At 47.9% G+C, this 17,337-nt stretch overlaps 1 protein-coding gene across 2 annotated transcripts in view; it reads left to right on the forward strand.

The window, feature by feature from the left end:
* Positions 1-17,337, forward strand: part of PCDH1 (protocadherin 1) — a 75,920-nt gene that overhangs the window by 27,574 nt on the left and 31,009 nt on the right. For both annotated transcript variants that reach the window (XM_035103307.3, XM_035103310.3), the window contains exon 3: positions 527-2,719. In XM_035103307.3, coding sequence (XP_034959198.2) covers positions 527-2,719 — 2,193 coding nt within the window. The remainder of the gene's footprint in view (positions 1-526; positions 2,720-17,337) is intronic.

Here is a 17,337-nt window from a genome sequence, read left to right on the forward strand (position 1 = left end):
TATTGGAGATCACCAAGAAAAATATTGGTAACTTTTGGAATTTTGGCGGGGATGGCTCCCTTTCGCTTGCATCTTGCCCAGTGGGAAGCAGCTGTAGTGAACTACAGTGGTACCTCTACTTACGAATGTTTCTACTTACGAATGGAGCTCTGTCTGCCATCTTGGATGCGGTTTAGATAGGATTTTTTCTACTTACGAAATTTTACATAGGGTTGCTTCGACTTACAATTTTTTTCTCCCAATGCATTCCTATGGGATTCGACTTACAAATTTTTTTTGACTTACGAATGTGCTTTCGGAACGCATTAAATTCATAAGTAGAGGTACCACTGTAGTACTCTTGGTATTGGTGCGATTGATTCAGTTGACGTCACACGATGTGATACAGCACTTTGCGATGGTTGAAGTGTTCTATCATCTCCTTGGTGAAGGGATAGTTGGGGCACATTCTTAAGGTCAGCAAGCTCAGTTTCCTCAGGCACAATTTACCTAGGTACCTGCTCACCACTTCCTTTTCTCGTTGCAGGTGAAGGCCAATGATTCTGACCAGGGTGCCAATGCTGAGATTGACTACTCCTTCCACCAAGCTTCAGATGTGGTTCGCCGGTTGCTGCGCCTGGACAGAGCCACTGGACTTATCACTGTTCAGGGTCCCGTTGATCGTGAAGACATCAATGTGCTCAAGTTCTCCGTGCTGGCCAAGGACAAAGGGGCCAACCCCAAAACTGCCCGTGCCCAGGTGGTGATTAGTGTCAGGGATATGAACGACAATGCTCCATCCATTGAAATCCGTGGTATTGGCTTGGTCACCCACCAAGATGGCATGGCTAATATCTCAGAAGATGTGCCGGTTGAGACACCTGTGGCTCTGGTACAGGTGTCTGATCGGGATGAAGGTGAGAATGCTGTTGTGACCTGTGTGGTGGCTGGTGATGTACCTTTCCAGTTGCGACAAGCCAGTGACACCGGAAGCGACAGCAAAAAGAAGTATTTTCTCCAGACCACAACGCCACTAGACTATGAGGCCGTGAAAGAATACACCATTGAGATTGTGGCTGTGGATTCTGGCAATCCACCTCTGTCTAGCACCAACTCTCTCAAGGTGCAGGTGGTGGATGTTAATGACAATGACCCAGTTTTCAGCCAGAGCTCAACAGAGGTATCTTTCCCAGAAAATAATTCCCCAGATGACTTGGTGGTAGAAGTGAGTGCTACTGATGCAGACAGCGGGTCCAATGCTAAGCTGACGTACTCCCTAGTGACAGAGCCTTCATCCAAAGGCATATTCTCCATTGATCCAGAGTCTGGTGAAATCCGGGTTAAGACTGTCCTGGACCGTGAGCAGCGAGAACGCTATGAATTCTTGGTAGTCGCAGCGGACAAGGGCAGCCCTAGCCGGAAGGGGACGGCCTCTGTTGCCATCAACGTCATGGACCGCAACGACAATGACCCCAAGTTCATGCTAAGTGGCTACAACTTCTCTGTGATGGAAAACATGCCCCCTTTGAGTCCCGTGGGCATGGTGACAGTAATCGATGCAGACAAAGGGGAGAATGCCTACATTCAGCTCTCAGTAGAGCAGGACAACGGGGACTTTGTTATCCAGAATGGTACTGGCACCATCCTCTCCAGCATTTCCTTTGACCGCGAGCGGCAGAGCACTTACACCTTCCGACTGAAAGCTGTGGATTCAGGTGACCCGCCCAGGTCTGCCTATGTGGGGGTGACTATCAACGTGCTTGACGAGAACGACAACGCTCCTGTCATCATTTCTCCCTCCAATGCCTCCTACAAGCATATCCAGCCACACACTAGCCCTGGGCAGCAGGTCATGAGTGTCGGAGCCGAAGACATTGACTCTGGGATCAACGCTGAGCTGCAGTACAGCATCATGGGGGGAAACCCCTTTGAGCTCTTCAAGATTTCACCCCAGAGTGGAAACATCACCTTGGAAAAGGAGATCCTCCGCAAGCACCACGGGCTTCACCGCCTGGTGGTGCGCGTCAATGACAAGGGCAAGCCATCTCGCCACGGCACCGCTCTGGTCCACTTCTACGTCAACGAGACCCTGACTAACCGTACGCTGCTGGAGACTCTGGTAGGGCACAGCTTGGACACGCCCATTGACATTGACATCGCCGGCGACCCAGAGTACGAGCGCAGCAAGCAGCGCAGCAACATCCTCTTCGGGGTGATTGCGGGCATCGTGGCCGTCACTCTGGTCATTGTGCTGGTGGTGCTGGTGCGCTACTGCCGCCAGAAGGAGGCCAAGAGCGGCTACCAGGCAGGCAAGAAGGAAACCAAGGACCTGTACGCTCCCAAGCAAGGCAACAAAGGCAACAAAGCCAAGGGCAAGGTCAAAAAGAACAAGTCCCCCAAGCCGCCCAAACCAGCCGAGGACGAGGAAGAAACGGGCCTGCAGAAATCCCTCAAGTTCAACCTGATGAACGACTCGGTCAGCGACAGCCCCCGCATCCACCTGCCCCTTAACTACCCCCCTGGCAGCCCTGACTTGGGCCGCCACTACCGCTCCAACTCCCCCCTGCCTTCCATCCAGCTCCAGCCCCAGTCGCCATCTGCCTCCAAGAAGCACCAGGTGGTGCAGGACCTGCCGGCCACCAATACATTTGTGGGCACAGGGGACAGCAATTCCACAGGCTCGGAGCAGTATTCCGACTACAGCTACCGCACCAACCCTCAGAAATACACCAACAAGCAGGTAGGAGAGCTTGTCCTGCACCCTCCCAGAACCCCCTCACGCCGCACCCGGGCCATATGGACAGAAGTGTGGGAGTGACGCGGACTCCGCCCACCCTGAATGAATGGACCTTGACCCCCTTGGCACGCTGCAGGCCGGAGCCTGCAGGTGTCCAGGTCCCAGTTGCTCAGGAAAGGACTGCTCAGGGAAGAGGCCTCCTGCCAGCCCAGCCGGTGGAGGGAATAACTGTGTGGGAGGCGGGAGGAGACCTTCTGGCTGCAAGGATCAGGAGCTGGCAGGCGGCATCTGGGGGGGGAGCAGCAAGCATGCCGCTTGGGAGGGGCAGGGTCCACTGGCGGGTGGTGCCTCTGTGCGTTCTGCTGGAGCCCTTTAACGGAGCCCTCCATGTATGGTGCTCACTGAAATAAAAAGGGTCAGAAGGCATGCATTCTGGGTCTTTGTATATGTGTCCCAGGCTCCAGCCACTCTCCCACTCACAAATCTTATACCTCGGGCAAGAAATGCCTGCCCCAGTTCTGCCGCAGAGCCTGATGACACGAGAGCCTCAGTGTATCTGAGGACGCAGAGTGAGAAAGGCAAGTATCTTGAGCGGTGGCACAAAGGGTGTGGCTGCAAGGCTTCTGCATGTGGACATGGCACCTGCCTCCGCAGCTGGGGCTTCTCTGCTGCTTTGAGTGCGCCTCCGCTCCGAGGGCTATCTGTGCATGCGTTGGGATACATCTGCGGAGTACAAGAAAGAGGTTAGCTTTGAGCGCATGTAGGGCACAGGGCTTACTGCTGCTTCTTCTTTCTTCTTTTTGTTCTCGCTGTTTTTGAAGCAAGGGCTGGTATCTGCTGAAATAAGAGATTCTGAACTGCATGACAGGGTACTCGGCAGCTTTGGGAGCACAGGAGAGGGAGATCCTCCGGCTTGCAAACTGGTTAATGCACCGGGAAAGTCTGTAGGCGGTGTGGTTTCTGTAGACTTTGTCCTTTTTTCTGTGTGTGCTTCAAGCTGGTGACCTGTAGAGGGTTTTCTGTGCAGGGTTCTGCCACAGATCCAAAGTATTTGGAGGGGGGACTTGTCTCCCTGAGACTGTGCCATGTTCTCCTTCCATCCAGACTTGTATGTCCTCAGAGTGAAAAGGTGTTTGCCTGTTGAAGGGCTGCAATAAAATACCCGTTGCTAGTGAGCATGTCGTGAAGTGTGAATGTCTGGCAGCCTCTGGGGCAGTGGAGGAGAAGGGAAGGACTTTCTTTCCAGAAGTCATTTTGCCACTGGTATTCTCTTGTTCCTTTTTTTGTTTGTAATTTAATATGGCCTGTTTGTGTATTTTTTATTATTATTCCATATGGTATGTTGGGCAGGGAAAGGGGAATATGGGGGGGAAATCACATTAAATCGTGTTTCTTTTTTAAATGTAGCATATGAACAATACTTCACAAATTAGTTTGGTATAGCATTATCCCAACAGGACCTACCATTTTAAATAAATAAATAAAAGATCCCCACTTGTTTCCACACACATGCATTTCTCTTTAACAAAACAAATGGGTTTAAATCAAAGTAGTGACTTTTTATGCACTCATAACAAACTGTATTTTCTGCACACACACAAAATCCTTATGAAAATAACTTTTTGGCACGAGGCATTATTGCTGCATATAATCTAGATAGCATTATTTTAATCCAAAGAATTGTTTGTATTGTTTCTCATTCCCATTTAGTGCTCAGAACAACAGGGATTTCATTTTTTTTACATCCTGCCTTTCCTCCAAGAAGATGAAAGCAGCCTATATGACTCTCCCTGGCCCTGTGTCATCTTCACAACCACCCTTAGAAGGTGATTAAGCTGAGAGATATTACCTGGTCTAAGGTCACCCAGGGAGCTTCATGGCTGTGTGGGGATTTGAAGCTGAGACTCCCCAGTCCCAGTCTGACACCGTGGTCAATACACCACGCTGTATTTTTATGGGGGCCCTAAGTATTTAATTTTCTTACATAACCAGCAAATCTGCCAAACATCTGTAGGGTTAGATTTGCAGTGCGCACACGGCACATTTGCAGCACAATTTGCTCAGGGGTAGAAGTGTCCCTGGTGAGAATGTAAACAGCTTTAACTATACATTGTTGTAAGCCAAAGTGTCTAAGAACTTTTTGTTTGAAGTGTAGTATATGTAAATGTTCCAAATAAACACACAAGTGCTTTAATTCTTTTTACTAGCCACATTTAAGGATACAGTACAGAGGTTGCTAATTTTTATATAGGCACTGTCAATCTTTATCTGAAAAACACACCTGCAGGTCCAATTCCCATTTTACCTTACACTTAAAAATGGTTCAGCCTCTGTTGCAATGGTATATAGCCTTTTCAATATTTCCAAAGTCATGTTGTGGCTCCTATACACACTCGCATGGGAGTAAATCCTTTTGAGTACAATTTCTGCGTTGGTCTGCATAAGGTTGTTTGTTTCCTTTTTATGTTATATCATGTTCGCACATTAAGAACCCCATCCCTAATGTTAGTAGCTCTGTAATTATTTATTATAGCAGCAAAAGATAAAATTACATTGATCATCACAGTATCTGCTCAATTTTTTCCTCTACCATTCCCAAAACAATACTTATCCTAGTTATTGCGAAATATTTAGCACCCAAATTTTAGACTATGGTGCTGGTGATATTAGGGGCACTCCCAGAGCCAAAATCCATTTCTATTTCCCCCAGATGTTTACAGTTGCAGACTTAATTACATGATTCTTTAATTTTATAGAACTCCTCTCCTTCTCTGTCACACTCCCAAGGTCTATCCCTGTTTGCTCTACAAACCACGTCCCGAGTTCACTACCTGGCTCCCACCAAAAGGATAAAACCATTAAAATGGCAGCGTAATAATAATAATTGTTGCCGTGCTGAGAAGTCTCCAGCCATCCTTGGATACCAATTACTGTGAATTTTCTAAGCTCATTCTTGTGTCCCTCACCCTCCAATGGATTGATGGATTAATTAAGTGGATTTGAATCTTCTTAAGCGTTTTTTGAGGGTCAGTAGGCAGAGGGAGCTTTCATTTTAACAACCGGAAGCCTTCCTATCCAACAAAAACACTTTCCCCACCTGGTTAAACTGTGACTTAGCTCACTGAGTAAAGGGGTCTATCTTGTCTTTACAACAAAGGCACTCATTTGATTACGGGCAACTCCCCATTTGTGTAGGGTTTGCATTCCAAGGCACCATGCAAGCTGGCGGGATGTACGTTAGCCCCCATCCCCCTTATCGCTCTGCCCCCGCCTCGAACACAGTCAAATGGGGAAGAGTTCTGGGGTGAAGAGGTGAGGGGTAGTTGTGGTTTTCTTTTCCTGTTAAGGCGTGTCTCATAGTAGTTGTTGTTTGAACTGTTTTTATAAGTGCAAATGTTTTAACTGTTTTTACATATACTGTTTTATATTTCTTTTTATGTAAATCATTTTGTGACACCTCATAGAAAGCAATTCATACATGAAATGGTAACAGCATGATAATAAAATTGCACAAAGGACCGGCCCATTTGCACACAGTGCAAGGGGAGGCAGAGACTCTTTGCAACGTGGGTGGGATGGGGGAAGAAAGAGATGGCGGCCTACACTTAATCCCAAAGTAGCAGCAGGATACCCTCAAACACTTGATGTTGGTTTAAGTCTGGGTGGAGCTTGGGCTAGAGAAGGAGCAGAAAATTGGTGGGGGTGGACAGACACATGAAACTGCCAGCCGTGTGGTCATCAGGAGCTGGTTCGGGAGGAAGGTTGTGCTACTTAACTAAAGCACCAGCAGGAAAAGAACTTTATCAGAATTTGCTCCAACTGCTGACCAGTGGCTGTGGAGATGCAGCAGCCCCTGAGAGCAGCACTGCGGGGTTCAGCAGCACCCTTTCCTCGCTCTGTGCCAGCCACAGCAATGGTTGACCTTCTCTCCCGTTCCCTGGAACAAAGAGGGCATGTGGCAAAGGGCGGCTGTTGCTTCCTCATCCATCTATTCAAGTGTATGGCCATTCCGAGGAGGAGGAGGAGGAGGAGGAGGAGGAGGAGGAGGAGGAGGAGGAGGAGGAGGAGGAGGAGGAAGCTGCTCTTGCCCCTTCCCATTTTCTTTGAGAAGTCCAGCAGGGTGATTCAGCTCAGTGGGGATACGCAAAGAGAATGTGCCCTCCTCTCTTTTGCGCACCCTTTCTGGGCATTAGGATGGTGAAAGTTTGGGCCTGTGATCTAGATTTCTTTTCAAGACCCCTTCCATATTGAATTGCATTGGAGAAGCTCTGACATAGTTTTATTGCCCAGTGGCAAGCTGTTGTCTACGCTGCAGCAGCCTGAGACCTGTCACATCAGGCATCCCCAAACTGCGGCCCTCCAGATGTTTTGGCCTACAACTCCCATGATCCCTAGCTAACAGGACCAGTGGTTGGGGAAGATGGGAATTGTAGTCCAAAACATCTGGAGGGCTGAAGTTTGGGGATGCCTGTGTTACATGGACAAGATTGAATTGGTTCTAGCACTATGGAGAGAATATCTCGACTGGGTATCTCTGTTCCTGAACGGGAAAGCCCACTTCTCCATCCTGGGAGGCTTTCTTGGCTGCCTTTCTGAAGATTTTTGAACCACCTAAGGCCTGCCAGAGCAGCACTTTGCCGACTTATGTCACTCGCTGGTCAGGTTCCACTTAGGTGGCTCAATTCTAATCCCTTACAGGGGATATCAGCAACCAGAGATGAAGGATGAATCGGCCATCACTGAGTGCCCATCACTGTATTGACACTCGCCCCCAAGAGAAGAAGCATGGGGGCATGGCCAATGAGATCTTATGGGTGTGGCCAGTTCTAGTTTTCTCTCCACCCGGCTCCCTTGCAAAGATGCTACAGACACAGCCAGGACACAACTGCTGCCACAGATGCTTCTCTGCAGGAAAGAAATATATGCAGCCCCAACTGTTCTGGTTCTCTGCCTATTCTCCTTCTTTGCAATGAAACAGTGGATTTTTTTATACCTAAGTGTTGTGCTTTGGTTCATAGTTGCCATCACAATTTCTCGCGTGCGTTCAAGTCAAAGAAACCATACATTACTCAGAAGCAGGCCCCAATGAATCCCTGGGATTGCCACCTCATAAGCTTGTACAGAATTGCAGCCTGAGTAGGTTAGTCATAAAGGTGCCCCACAGGCACTGTATGGGAGGAGACAGTGATCTTAGTCATTTCTGCACCATCTTTCCAGAATGTGGAATAGGGAGAAGGGATATTAAGCGGACCAGGAGCTGGGAGACCGGGATTCAAATCCTCACTCAGTCATGAAGTTCCCTGTCTGACTTGAGCCAGTCTCTCAGCCTAACACACCCCACAAGGTCATTGTGAGGATAACATGGGGGAAAGGAGACCCATAACTGCCACCCTGAGCTCCTTGGAGGAAGGGTGGAAAGGACACAAACCCAATAATGATTAAAAGAAATGAGAATTGTTTAAAAAGTAAATTCGCAGCCTTCCTGCCCCTGGTTTTGAATTGGGGAGGTGTGGGGGGCCGGTTTGGAATCATTAAGCAAACAAATGAAAAACAGCAACCCGAAATCAAAGGAAAGAAGTATCTGGTCCCCAACTGGGATATGCGGACCTAGAAACAGAAGACTTTATAGGTAGCTCTTCAGCAAATCCAACATGTGCCTTGCCTGTTGCAACAGGCTTGCCTGGGTGTGGTGTGCAAGAAGAGACCGCAGTCCGTCCACAGTGTTCTTGTTTCAACCATCCTGTCTTTTGTAATGCAATTTAAATTTGCCCAAGTGTTCCATACCGTTTTTATCCTTAGAAGCCTTTAAAATAGATGGTAGTACAATTTCAGCAAAACAGGGGAAGGACCAGCTCCTTCAAGACCAGCACGTTTATTAGTGCATAAGCATTTGGAGGCTAAAGTCCACTTCGCCCGATGCATCATTTGTGGTAAACTCTGAACATTTATGTAACGATGCACTTGCAAACCTTTAAAGTGCTCCCAATATCTCCATCCAGGTAACAAAAATTGTATAAGTAAAACTAATAATAATAATAATAATAATAATAATAATAATAATAATAATAATTTATTTATACTCCGCCCATCTGGCTGGGTTTCCCCAGCCACTCTGGGCAGCTTCCAACACACATTAAAATACATTAAATATCACAGATTTAAAAACTTCCCTAAACAGGGCTGCCTTTAGGTATTTTCTAAATGTCAGGTAGTAGTTTATCTCTCTGACCTCTGATGGGAGGGGATTCCACAGGGTGGGTGCCACTACCGAGAAGGCCCTCTGCCTGGTTCCCTGCAACTTGGCTTCTCGTAGTGAGGGAACCGCCAGAAGGCCCTCAGCGCTGGATCTCAGGCTGAACGATGGGGGTGGAGACGCTCCTTCAGGTATACAGGACCGAGGCGGTTTAGGGCTTTAAAGGTCAGCACCAAACACTTTGAATTGTGCTCGGAAACGTACTGGGAGCCAATGTAGATCTCTCAGGACCGGTGTTATGTGGTCCCGGTGGCCGCTCCCAGTCACCAGTCTGGCTGCCGCATTCTGGATTAATTGCAGTTAACCTTCAAAGGTAGCCCCACGTAGAGCGCATTGCAGTAGTCCAAGCGGGAGATAACCAGAGCATGCACTAGTCTGGTGAGACAGTCTGCGGGCAGGTAGGGTCTCAGCCTACGTACCAGATGGAGCTGGTAGACAGCCACCCTGAACACAGAATTAACCTGCACCTCCATGGACAGCTGTGAGTCCAAAATGACTCACCTGGTCCCTCAGGGGCACACTTATCCCATTCAGGACCAGGGAGTCCCCCACACCCATCCGCCCCCTGTCCCCCAGTAACAGTACTTCAGTCTTGTCAGGATTCAACCTCAATCTGTTAACTGCCATCCACCCTCCAACCGCCTCCAGGCACTCACACAGGACATTCACCGCCCTCACTGGTTCTGATTTGAAAGAGAGGTAGAGCTGGGGGTCATCTGCATACTGATAAACACCCAGCCCAAACCCCCTGATGATCTCTCCCAGCAGCTTCATATAGATATTAAAAAGCATGGGGGAGAGGACGGACCCCTGAGGCACCCCACAAGTGAGAGCCCAGGGGTCTGAACACTCATCCGCCAACACCACTTTCTGGACACGACCCTGGAGAAAGGAGCGGAACCACTGTATAACAGTGCCCCCAGCTCCCAGCCCCTCTAGACGGTCCAGAAGGATGTTATGGTCAATGGTGTCAAAGGCCGCTGAGAGATCCAGCAGAACTAGGAAACTGCTCTCACCTTTGTCCCTAGCCTGCCGGAGAGCATCAACCAGTGCGACCAAAGAAGAGGTTTATTGACCGCCTCTTTCAGCGGGTCTGGGAAGACTCCCTCACAGAGGGAAGCATTCACCACCCCGTGGAGCCCATTGCCCAGCCCTTCCCGGCTCGCTTTTATTAGCCAGGATGGGCAAGGATCAAGGAGACAGGTGGTCAGTTTCACTCATCCAAGCAGCCTGTCCACATCCTCGGAGGTAACAGATTGGAATTGATCCCATGAAACATGACTAGACAGGGCTCTAGCACTCTCCCGCCCCGGCCCTGCTCCCACAGTGGAGTCTACCTCTTTTCGAATCTGAGCGACTTTATCTGCAAAAAACTTTGCAAAAGCATTGCATCTTGGGGTCCTTACCAGGCCCCGATGACGAAGGTGGTTCTGATAGATTATGAACCACCTGGAAGAGTCTCCTGCTGCTGTTTTCTGCAGATGCAATGGAAATGGTGAAGAAGGTCGAAGGTCGAAGTTGAGCTCTAGCCTGTGTCCAGTCTGATTCAGAATAGTTTTCCGCCACCGGTGCTCTAGCCATCTCAGCAACTGTTTCATCGCCCTCAGCTCCAGGGAAAACCACGGGGCTGTCCAGGCTCCATGCAACTAGAGAGGGTGCTTCGGAGCCAGACAGTCCACATTCCAGCACTCCACATTCCAGCGGGCCACCAGGGAATCGGCTGAAAGGCCATCAGCATGGGATAAAACATCCCCTACCACAGGGGTGGCCAACTCCCAAGAGACAGTGATCTACTCACAGAGTTAAAAACTGGCAGTGATCTACCCCATTTTGGGGGGTTCAGGTCAAAGTTGTTGAGATTTTTTTTAGGGAGGAGGAAACCCCCCTTTTTAAAGGGAAGTCAAAGTTGTTGAGCTTCTTTGGGGGGAACCGGTCATCTACCAGTGATCTACCACAGGCATCCGGTGATCTACCAGTAGATCACGATCTACCTGTTGGACATGCCTGCCCTACCACTCTCTGGAAACCATTTGGATCCATTAAGTGGCAGGGGCGGACCATCCGAATCGGTCCCACCTCCCTGCAGAGGGGAAGGGTCGTGGAGAAGTCCAGTTACACCAGGAAGTGATCTGACCATGGCACTTCTTTTGTTTCGCTTTTACTTAGCGTCAGATCCCCAACATCCATACCCGCGGCTATGAGTTGGGCCAAACTTATTCAGGGACAGCCCCATGGAGGCCATGCTTTCCACGAAGTCCCGAACGGCTCCTTGTAAGGTCGTGTCGGCATGGATGTTAAAATCCCCTAAGACAACCAAGCTGGGTGTCTCCAGGAGGACACCCGCCACGACCTGAAGCACCTCAGGCAGGGAATCCTTGGTGCAGCGGGGAGGTTGGTACACCAAAAGGAATCCTGTACTGCCCCTATTGCCCAACTTCCAGAACATGCACTCAGAAAACTCGGTCTTTCCAATAGGACGCCTGGTGCAAACTAAGGACTTCCTAAAAATCACTGCAAACCCCCCCTCCCCGCCCAAATGGCCTGGGTTGCTGTGCGTTAGAGAAACCTGGTGGACAAGGACAGGCCCATCTGCGTCGTCCGACCAAGTCTCTGTCACACATGCCAGGTCAAATCCATAGGGAAAGACAACAAAGCCACTTTGCAGCCAGTCCCGCTCACTTACACAAAAAGGCAGCAAGGGTGCTCAGAGAACAAGCACACTCCTAAGGCCTGGTTGGGTATGTGTGGTCTTCAAGGAGACAGCTCAGAGCATGCTCAGAACAGATGCCTGGTTCTGATCTAGGCTAAGGCTGTTCTTGAAGCAGTCCTAACACCTCCCAAGTCTGCTACAGTGGCTGTGCTGGACTGGATAGCCCTCTTAACCATAGATTTTTTTAGTTGGAGAAGTCCGGTCAGTCAAGTGCCTTTTTTGCTTAGAGATGCATACGAGGAATCTCTCTGCCATACTATACTTTGGCTGTGTGGTGCAGAGAGCTGATTGACAGAAACTTTTGCAGAACCTTAGACTTCAAACAGAATTATAAAATTGGGGGGGGGGGCAGGACAGAGAGTGTAGCTTTGAGATAAGTTTATTTTAAAAATGCTTGGCATACACATTAGGAGGGGCTGTGCCCAGTGCTATATTTGTAGAAAAAGAGGTGCCAGAACTCTCCACGAACACCTCCCTCATTCTCTTAGAATGGCAATGGTGCCCACTTGAGTTCCAGTGAGTTGCCACCGAAAAAAAAGCCCTGGCTGTGCCCTGATAACCCTGGTGGACCAGCTTCCACTGGTTCCCTGTTCACCTAGCCTTCTGCTGATGGCTTGGAACCTGCAAGTGGATTGTGTCTGACCTAGAGTGAGTCATACCACTAGCAGAAGCGCTATTTTCTTTCATGGCTTTTTGAGTGTGTGCTTTAAGGAGAAGGAAAAAGGCAGAGAGAGATGGATGATGATGATGATGATTATTATTATTATTATTATTATTATTATTATTGTACTCCACCCAACTGCTGCAGCCACTCTGCGTGCCTTCCAACAAAGTGTAAATGAACACATCGAAACATCAAACATTAAAAGCATTCTGATACCAATCTAGATCCTGGCTTTGCTCATCTTGGGGAGCAGGCAAGGATCTAAGGGGAGCCATGGTCCAGTGGGTATCCTCAGGGGCTGGGGTCCCAATCTCAGGTGGTATAAGCTCTTACCCAAATGAGTGCAGGGTTGCAAGGGCAGCACTGCTCAGACAAGCACAGAGAATCCATCTGGGTCCAAAATACAACCCAGAGGCGGGGGGGGAGGAGAGAGAGAGAGACACAGCTCACGGTCATTCTCACAGGGACTTCAGGCAAGATACAGCCCAACAAGGAGGGGTAACTGGACCAAGGAGTCAGTAGCTTGAGTTATTTCCAGCAACTGGAAGGCTCAAGAGGGAGACCTCCTTTAATCTGGCCTTCTAGATCACACCAATGCAGCTAGTAATGAAGGCATTTCCGAGATTGCTTACTCATGAGGCCAGGCGACAACTCTGGGATTGTAGAAAAATGCTGTGTCATTGCTGTCTGGCCTGGACCTTGATCTTTTGGTGCCAGCATTTACAAGGACCTCCTCTTCTGACAGCACCAAGGACTCTTCAATGGGTCTTCTCAGCACTGGTTCCAAGAGGCCCCTGCCAGCTCCTCAAGATCCTGTTTCTGGTTTGTCTCTGAGGACAAATGTCTGGTACCAGGTCAGATACCATGGCAGCAAGTCACTGAAGCTCCTTCACGTAACCAGTGGAAATCTTAGCCCATCCATGAGGTTCTGGAGCTTCAGCAGGATGGTCTTTCAGGCCATAAGCAGAATAAACTTGTTGCTTCATCTGAAACAGGTGTTGTTGTTGTTTAGTCGTTTAGTCGTGTCCGACTCTTCGTGACCCCATGGATCATAGCACGCCAGGCACTCCTGTCTTGCACTGCCTCCCGCAGTTTGGTCAAACTCATGTTCGTAGCTTCGAGAACACTGTCCAACCATCTTGTCCTCTGACGTCCCCTTCTCCTAGTGCCCTCAATCTTTCCCAACATCAGGGTCTTTTCCCAGGATTCTTCTCTTCTCATGAGGTGGCCAAAGTATTGGAGCCTCAGCTTCACGATCTGTCCTTCCAGGGAGCACTCAGGGCTGATTTCCTTAAGAATGGATAGGTTTGATCTTCTTGCAGTCCATGGGACTCTCAAGAGTCTCCTCCAGCACCATAATTCAAAAGCATCAATTCTTCGGCGATCAGCCTTCTTTATGGTCCAGCTCTCACTTCCATACATCACTACTGGGAAAACCATAGCTTTAACTATACGGACCTTTGTCGGTAAGGTGATGTCTCTGCTTTTTAAGATGCTGTCTAGGTTTGTCATTGCTTTTCTCCCAAGAAGCAGGCGTCTTTTAATTTCGTGACTGCTGTCACCATCTGCAGTGATCAAGGAGCCCAAGAAGGTAAAATCTCTCACTGCATTTCTTCTGAAACAGGTTCACACCCCTAAATATTACTATGAGCCCTTAAGCCATCTCTCTCTGAGCACATCACATACCAAAAAATAAAATAAAATGAGGGGAGAACCTAAATCAGATCTTTTTGGTGCTATTTGGTCTAAATCATTGATACGTCAATACTGCAGAGACGGAACAATGGTCCAGTTAAGTTTGTGGAGAGGATATATTTTAGAAGATAATGGTAGAATGCTTTTTTGATGCCTTGGATTGTGACTATAAAAGTTGCATCACATGAATTAATGTAGGGTATTGTCTTCTATTACCTTCCTCTCCCTTTTATCCACTCTAGTCACTTCACCCCTCTTTCCCTTTATCTCCGTATGTTTTGTGTTGTTTGTATTTTGTCTATATTTTAAAAATTAATAAAGCTTATTTTTTAAAAAACAAAAACAAAAAACCAGCACAGGTTATGGCTTCAAATGCATAGAGTGTGCCCATGATGGACGGTGAACTGTAACAATGGTGTGTGAGATTATTTTTCATTACAGTAGATTGTAAAGACCTTTTTTCAAGACTTGTTAAAATAATTCAGTAGCGGAAGCTGCTGTGACTTGCACTGTAGTCCTATGCAGAAGTAACTCTCCTTGAGTTCAGTTGGGCTTGCTGTCGGGGTCTAATTGCACACAAACTTTAGTTGGAAAGGTAGGATCTCCTCTCTTACCTGCTATCTCCATCTTGTGGCAGGTTGCTGTCAGTAATATGGAAATTGGTTCCAGCTTGTCAACTGCAGTTTGTTATAAAATTGCACTGTCCACTAAAATGAGGTGTTCTGCTTCAGGTCCTGTCCATCTTCTTTTGCTAAATTGTATTTTCAGGATAGAGGCTGCTTGAATTTTGATTTATTTCTTTGCAGCGTTTATATGCCAACCAATAACAAGAGTTCTCCAGGTGACTTACAATAAAAATAAAACAGTTGCCTATGAAATTAAAACCGCAATATCTAAACACAGCATAAAAACAGAAGCAATATAATGAAAGTCACAGCAGCACCCAGAATGTCACAGTTCTTTAAAATCCAGGAATACCAAATCTATAAATCAAAAAGTGTTTCAAGATAAAAACCCTGGGAGTCCCACTGATTACCCCTGCTGCTGCGACTTAAGAGCAACAGCCACCATTGCCCCCCCTGCCCTGGTTTGTGCATTCGTGTGGATTGTCCACGCCCATCACCAGACCTCTGCTTGTGTCAGCAGCTCTTTATCATCTCACCTGCTGCTGCTCCTTCCCACTGTTGCTCATCCACAGTCTCCATCACCTTCTCTCTTCTTTGCAGTGCCCATAACTCACTTGGAATTGACCACTCAGTCACTGGGCATTTAGCAAAGATTCTCAAAATGCAAGAGAACCTTCACATGGGCAGGATAGGGGAAGAGAAGATATTCAACCTTAAATAATAATAATAATAATAATAATAATAATAATAATAATAATAATAATTAATTTATACCCCGCCCATCTGACTGGGTTTTCCCAGCCACTCTGGGCGGCTTCCAACAGAAACATTAAAATACACTAATTTCTTAAACGTTAAAAGCCTCCCTAAACAGGGCTGCCTTCAGATGTCTTCTAAAAATCTGGTAGCTGTTTTCCTTTTTGACATCTGATGGGAGGGCGTTCCACAGGGCAGGCGCCACCACCGAGAAGGCCCTCTGCCTGGTTCCCTGCAACTTGGCTTCTCGCAATGAGGGAACCGCCAGAAGGCCCTCGGAGCTGGACCTCAGTGTCCGGGCAGAACGATGGGGGTGGAGATGCTCCTTTAGGTATACTGGAACAAGGCCGTTTAGGGCTTTAAAGGTCAGCACCAACACCAGCACCCAAAGATACCTCCTGCATCTTTTTTCTTAGGTGTCAGTGGCCATAGGTACGTCACCTGTCCCCGATACCTCCTCTAGTGTGTCCTCTCGCAAAGGAAGCTCCATTTCACTTCACACTAGGAGCAAGAAAGCTCTCCCACCATGCTCTGGGGAGGGGATGCATGGCCAATGCTCCCCTTGTTACTGATTAAGACGATGACAACAACAATAAGTGAGGACAAAACCAACTAGCAATTCCCGCACCCATGTTCTTGCTTGAGGCTTTGTGCCACACTTGGACTCACTACCATGCTGTCCAGGTTAGTGTTGCACATATCTTCCTAAATAGATAAAAATGCAAGGCTGCTGTCATTTGTAGTGCTGCATCACAATCCTGGATTTCCATGAAGTCGGAGCGCAGCCCCCACTGAAGAAATTGCATGAATTCAGAGTCAGGTCAGGGAGCAAAAGAGATGGCAAGCCACGCATCACCAGCAACCACAACGGAGAAGGAAAGTGGTGTTGTAAAACAACAGCAGACATTTGAGTGAAATGGCCTCGGTCCAGTATACCTGAAGGAGGGTCTCCACCTCCATCATTCTGCCCGGACACTGAGGTCCAGCACCGAGGGCCTTCTGGCAGTTCCCTCGTTGCGAGAAGCCAAGTTGCAGGGAACCAGGCAGAGGGCCTTCTCGGTGGTGGCGCCCGCCCTGTGGAACGCCCTCCCATCAGATGTCAAAGAGAAAAAAACAGCTACCAGATTTTTAGAAGACATCTGAAGGCAGCCCTGTTTAGGGAGGCTTTTAATGTTTAATAGATTATTTTATTTCATTTTTCTATTGTAAGCCGCCCAGAGTGGCTGGGGAAACCCAGCCAGATGGGTGGGGTATAAATAATAAATGATGATGATGATGATGATGAAACGGGTGGCGGGAACTGAGAGTAAAATGGCAGTTTTACACCATTGACAGAGGTCTGAGTAAAGTTCTCCACCTTTTATCTCTCGCATGAGGAAGCTGAGGTATGCAAGAGGGAGAAGTTTGAGAATGAAAAGAGAGACACTCAAAAAGAAGTGTCTGTTTTAAATAAGGGCAGAAGTTTGAGTAAAGCAGTGGTAGAGCAACACTAAGAAAAAAGTTTGTTTTAAACTACAGATATTTGAGTAAAGCAGGAGTGCAGCTTTAAACAACAGCAGAAGTTTGAACGAAACAGCAATGGAAATGAAATGGTAGAGATTTTAAACAGTGGCAGAGGTTAAAATTGTGTGAGTAGGGGTGACAATGAAGGAAGGAAAGTGGCAATTTAAAACAGGGATTGAGCGCAGCAGGAAGGAAGTTAGGGGAAGCCTCTGCTTTGTTAGCTTTCACATTGTAGCTTCTCTTGCTATTTCTCCTTAAAACTGCTTTGTTTCCTTGCTTTTAGAAAATCAATCCCTCTGTTATTCCGCCCTGCTTCACTCAAACTTCTGCCATTTTTTGAATGCGGCAAGAAGGGAGGACACTCAAAGGGGTGGGGTGGCTGTTTTAGCCTTCTCCTTCCATTCTTCAGTTGTC

This window comes from Zootoca vivipara, chromosome 8 (genome assembly GCF_965207765.1).
Source record: "Zootoca vivipara chromosome 8, rZooViv2.hap1.1, whole genome shotgun sequence".
Classification (NCBI taxonomy): domain Eukaryota; kingdom Metazoa; phylum Chordata; class Lepidosauria; order Squamata; family Lacertidae; genus Zootoca; species Zootoca vivipara.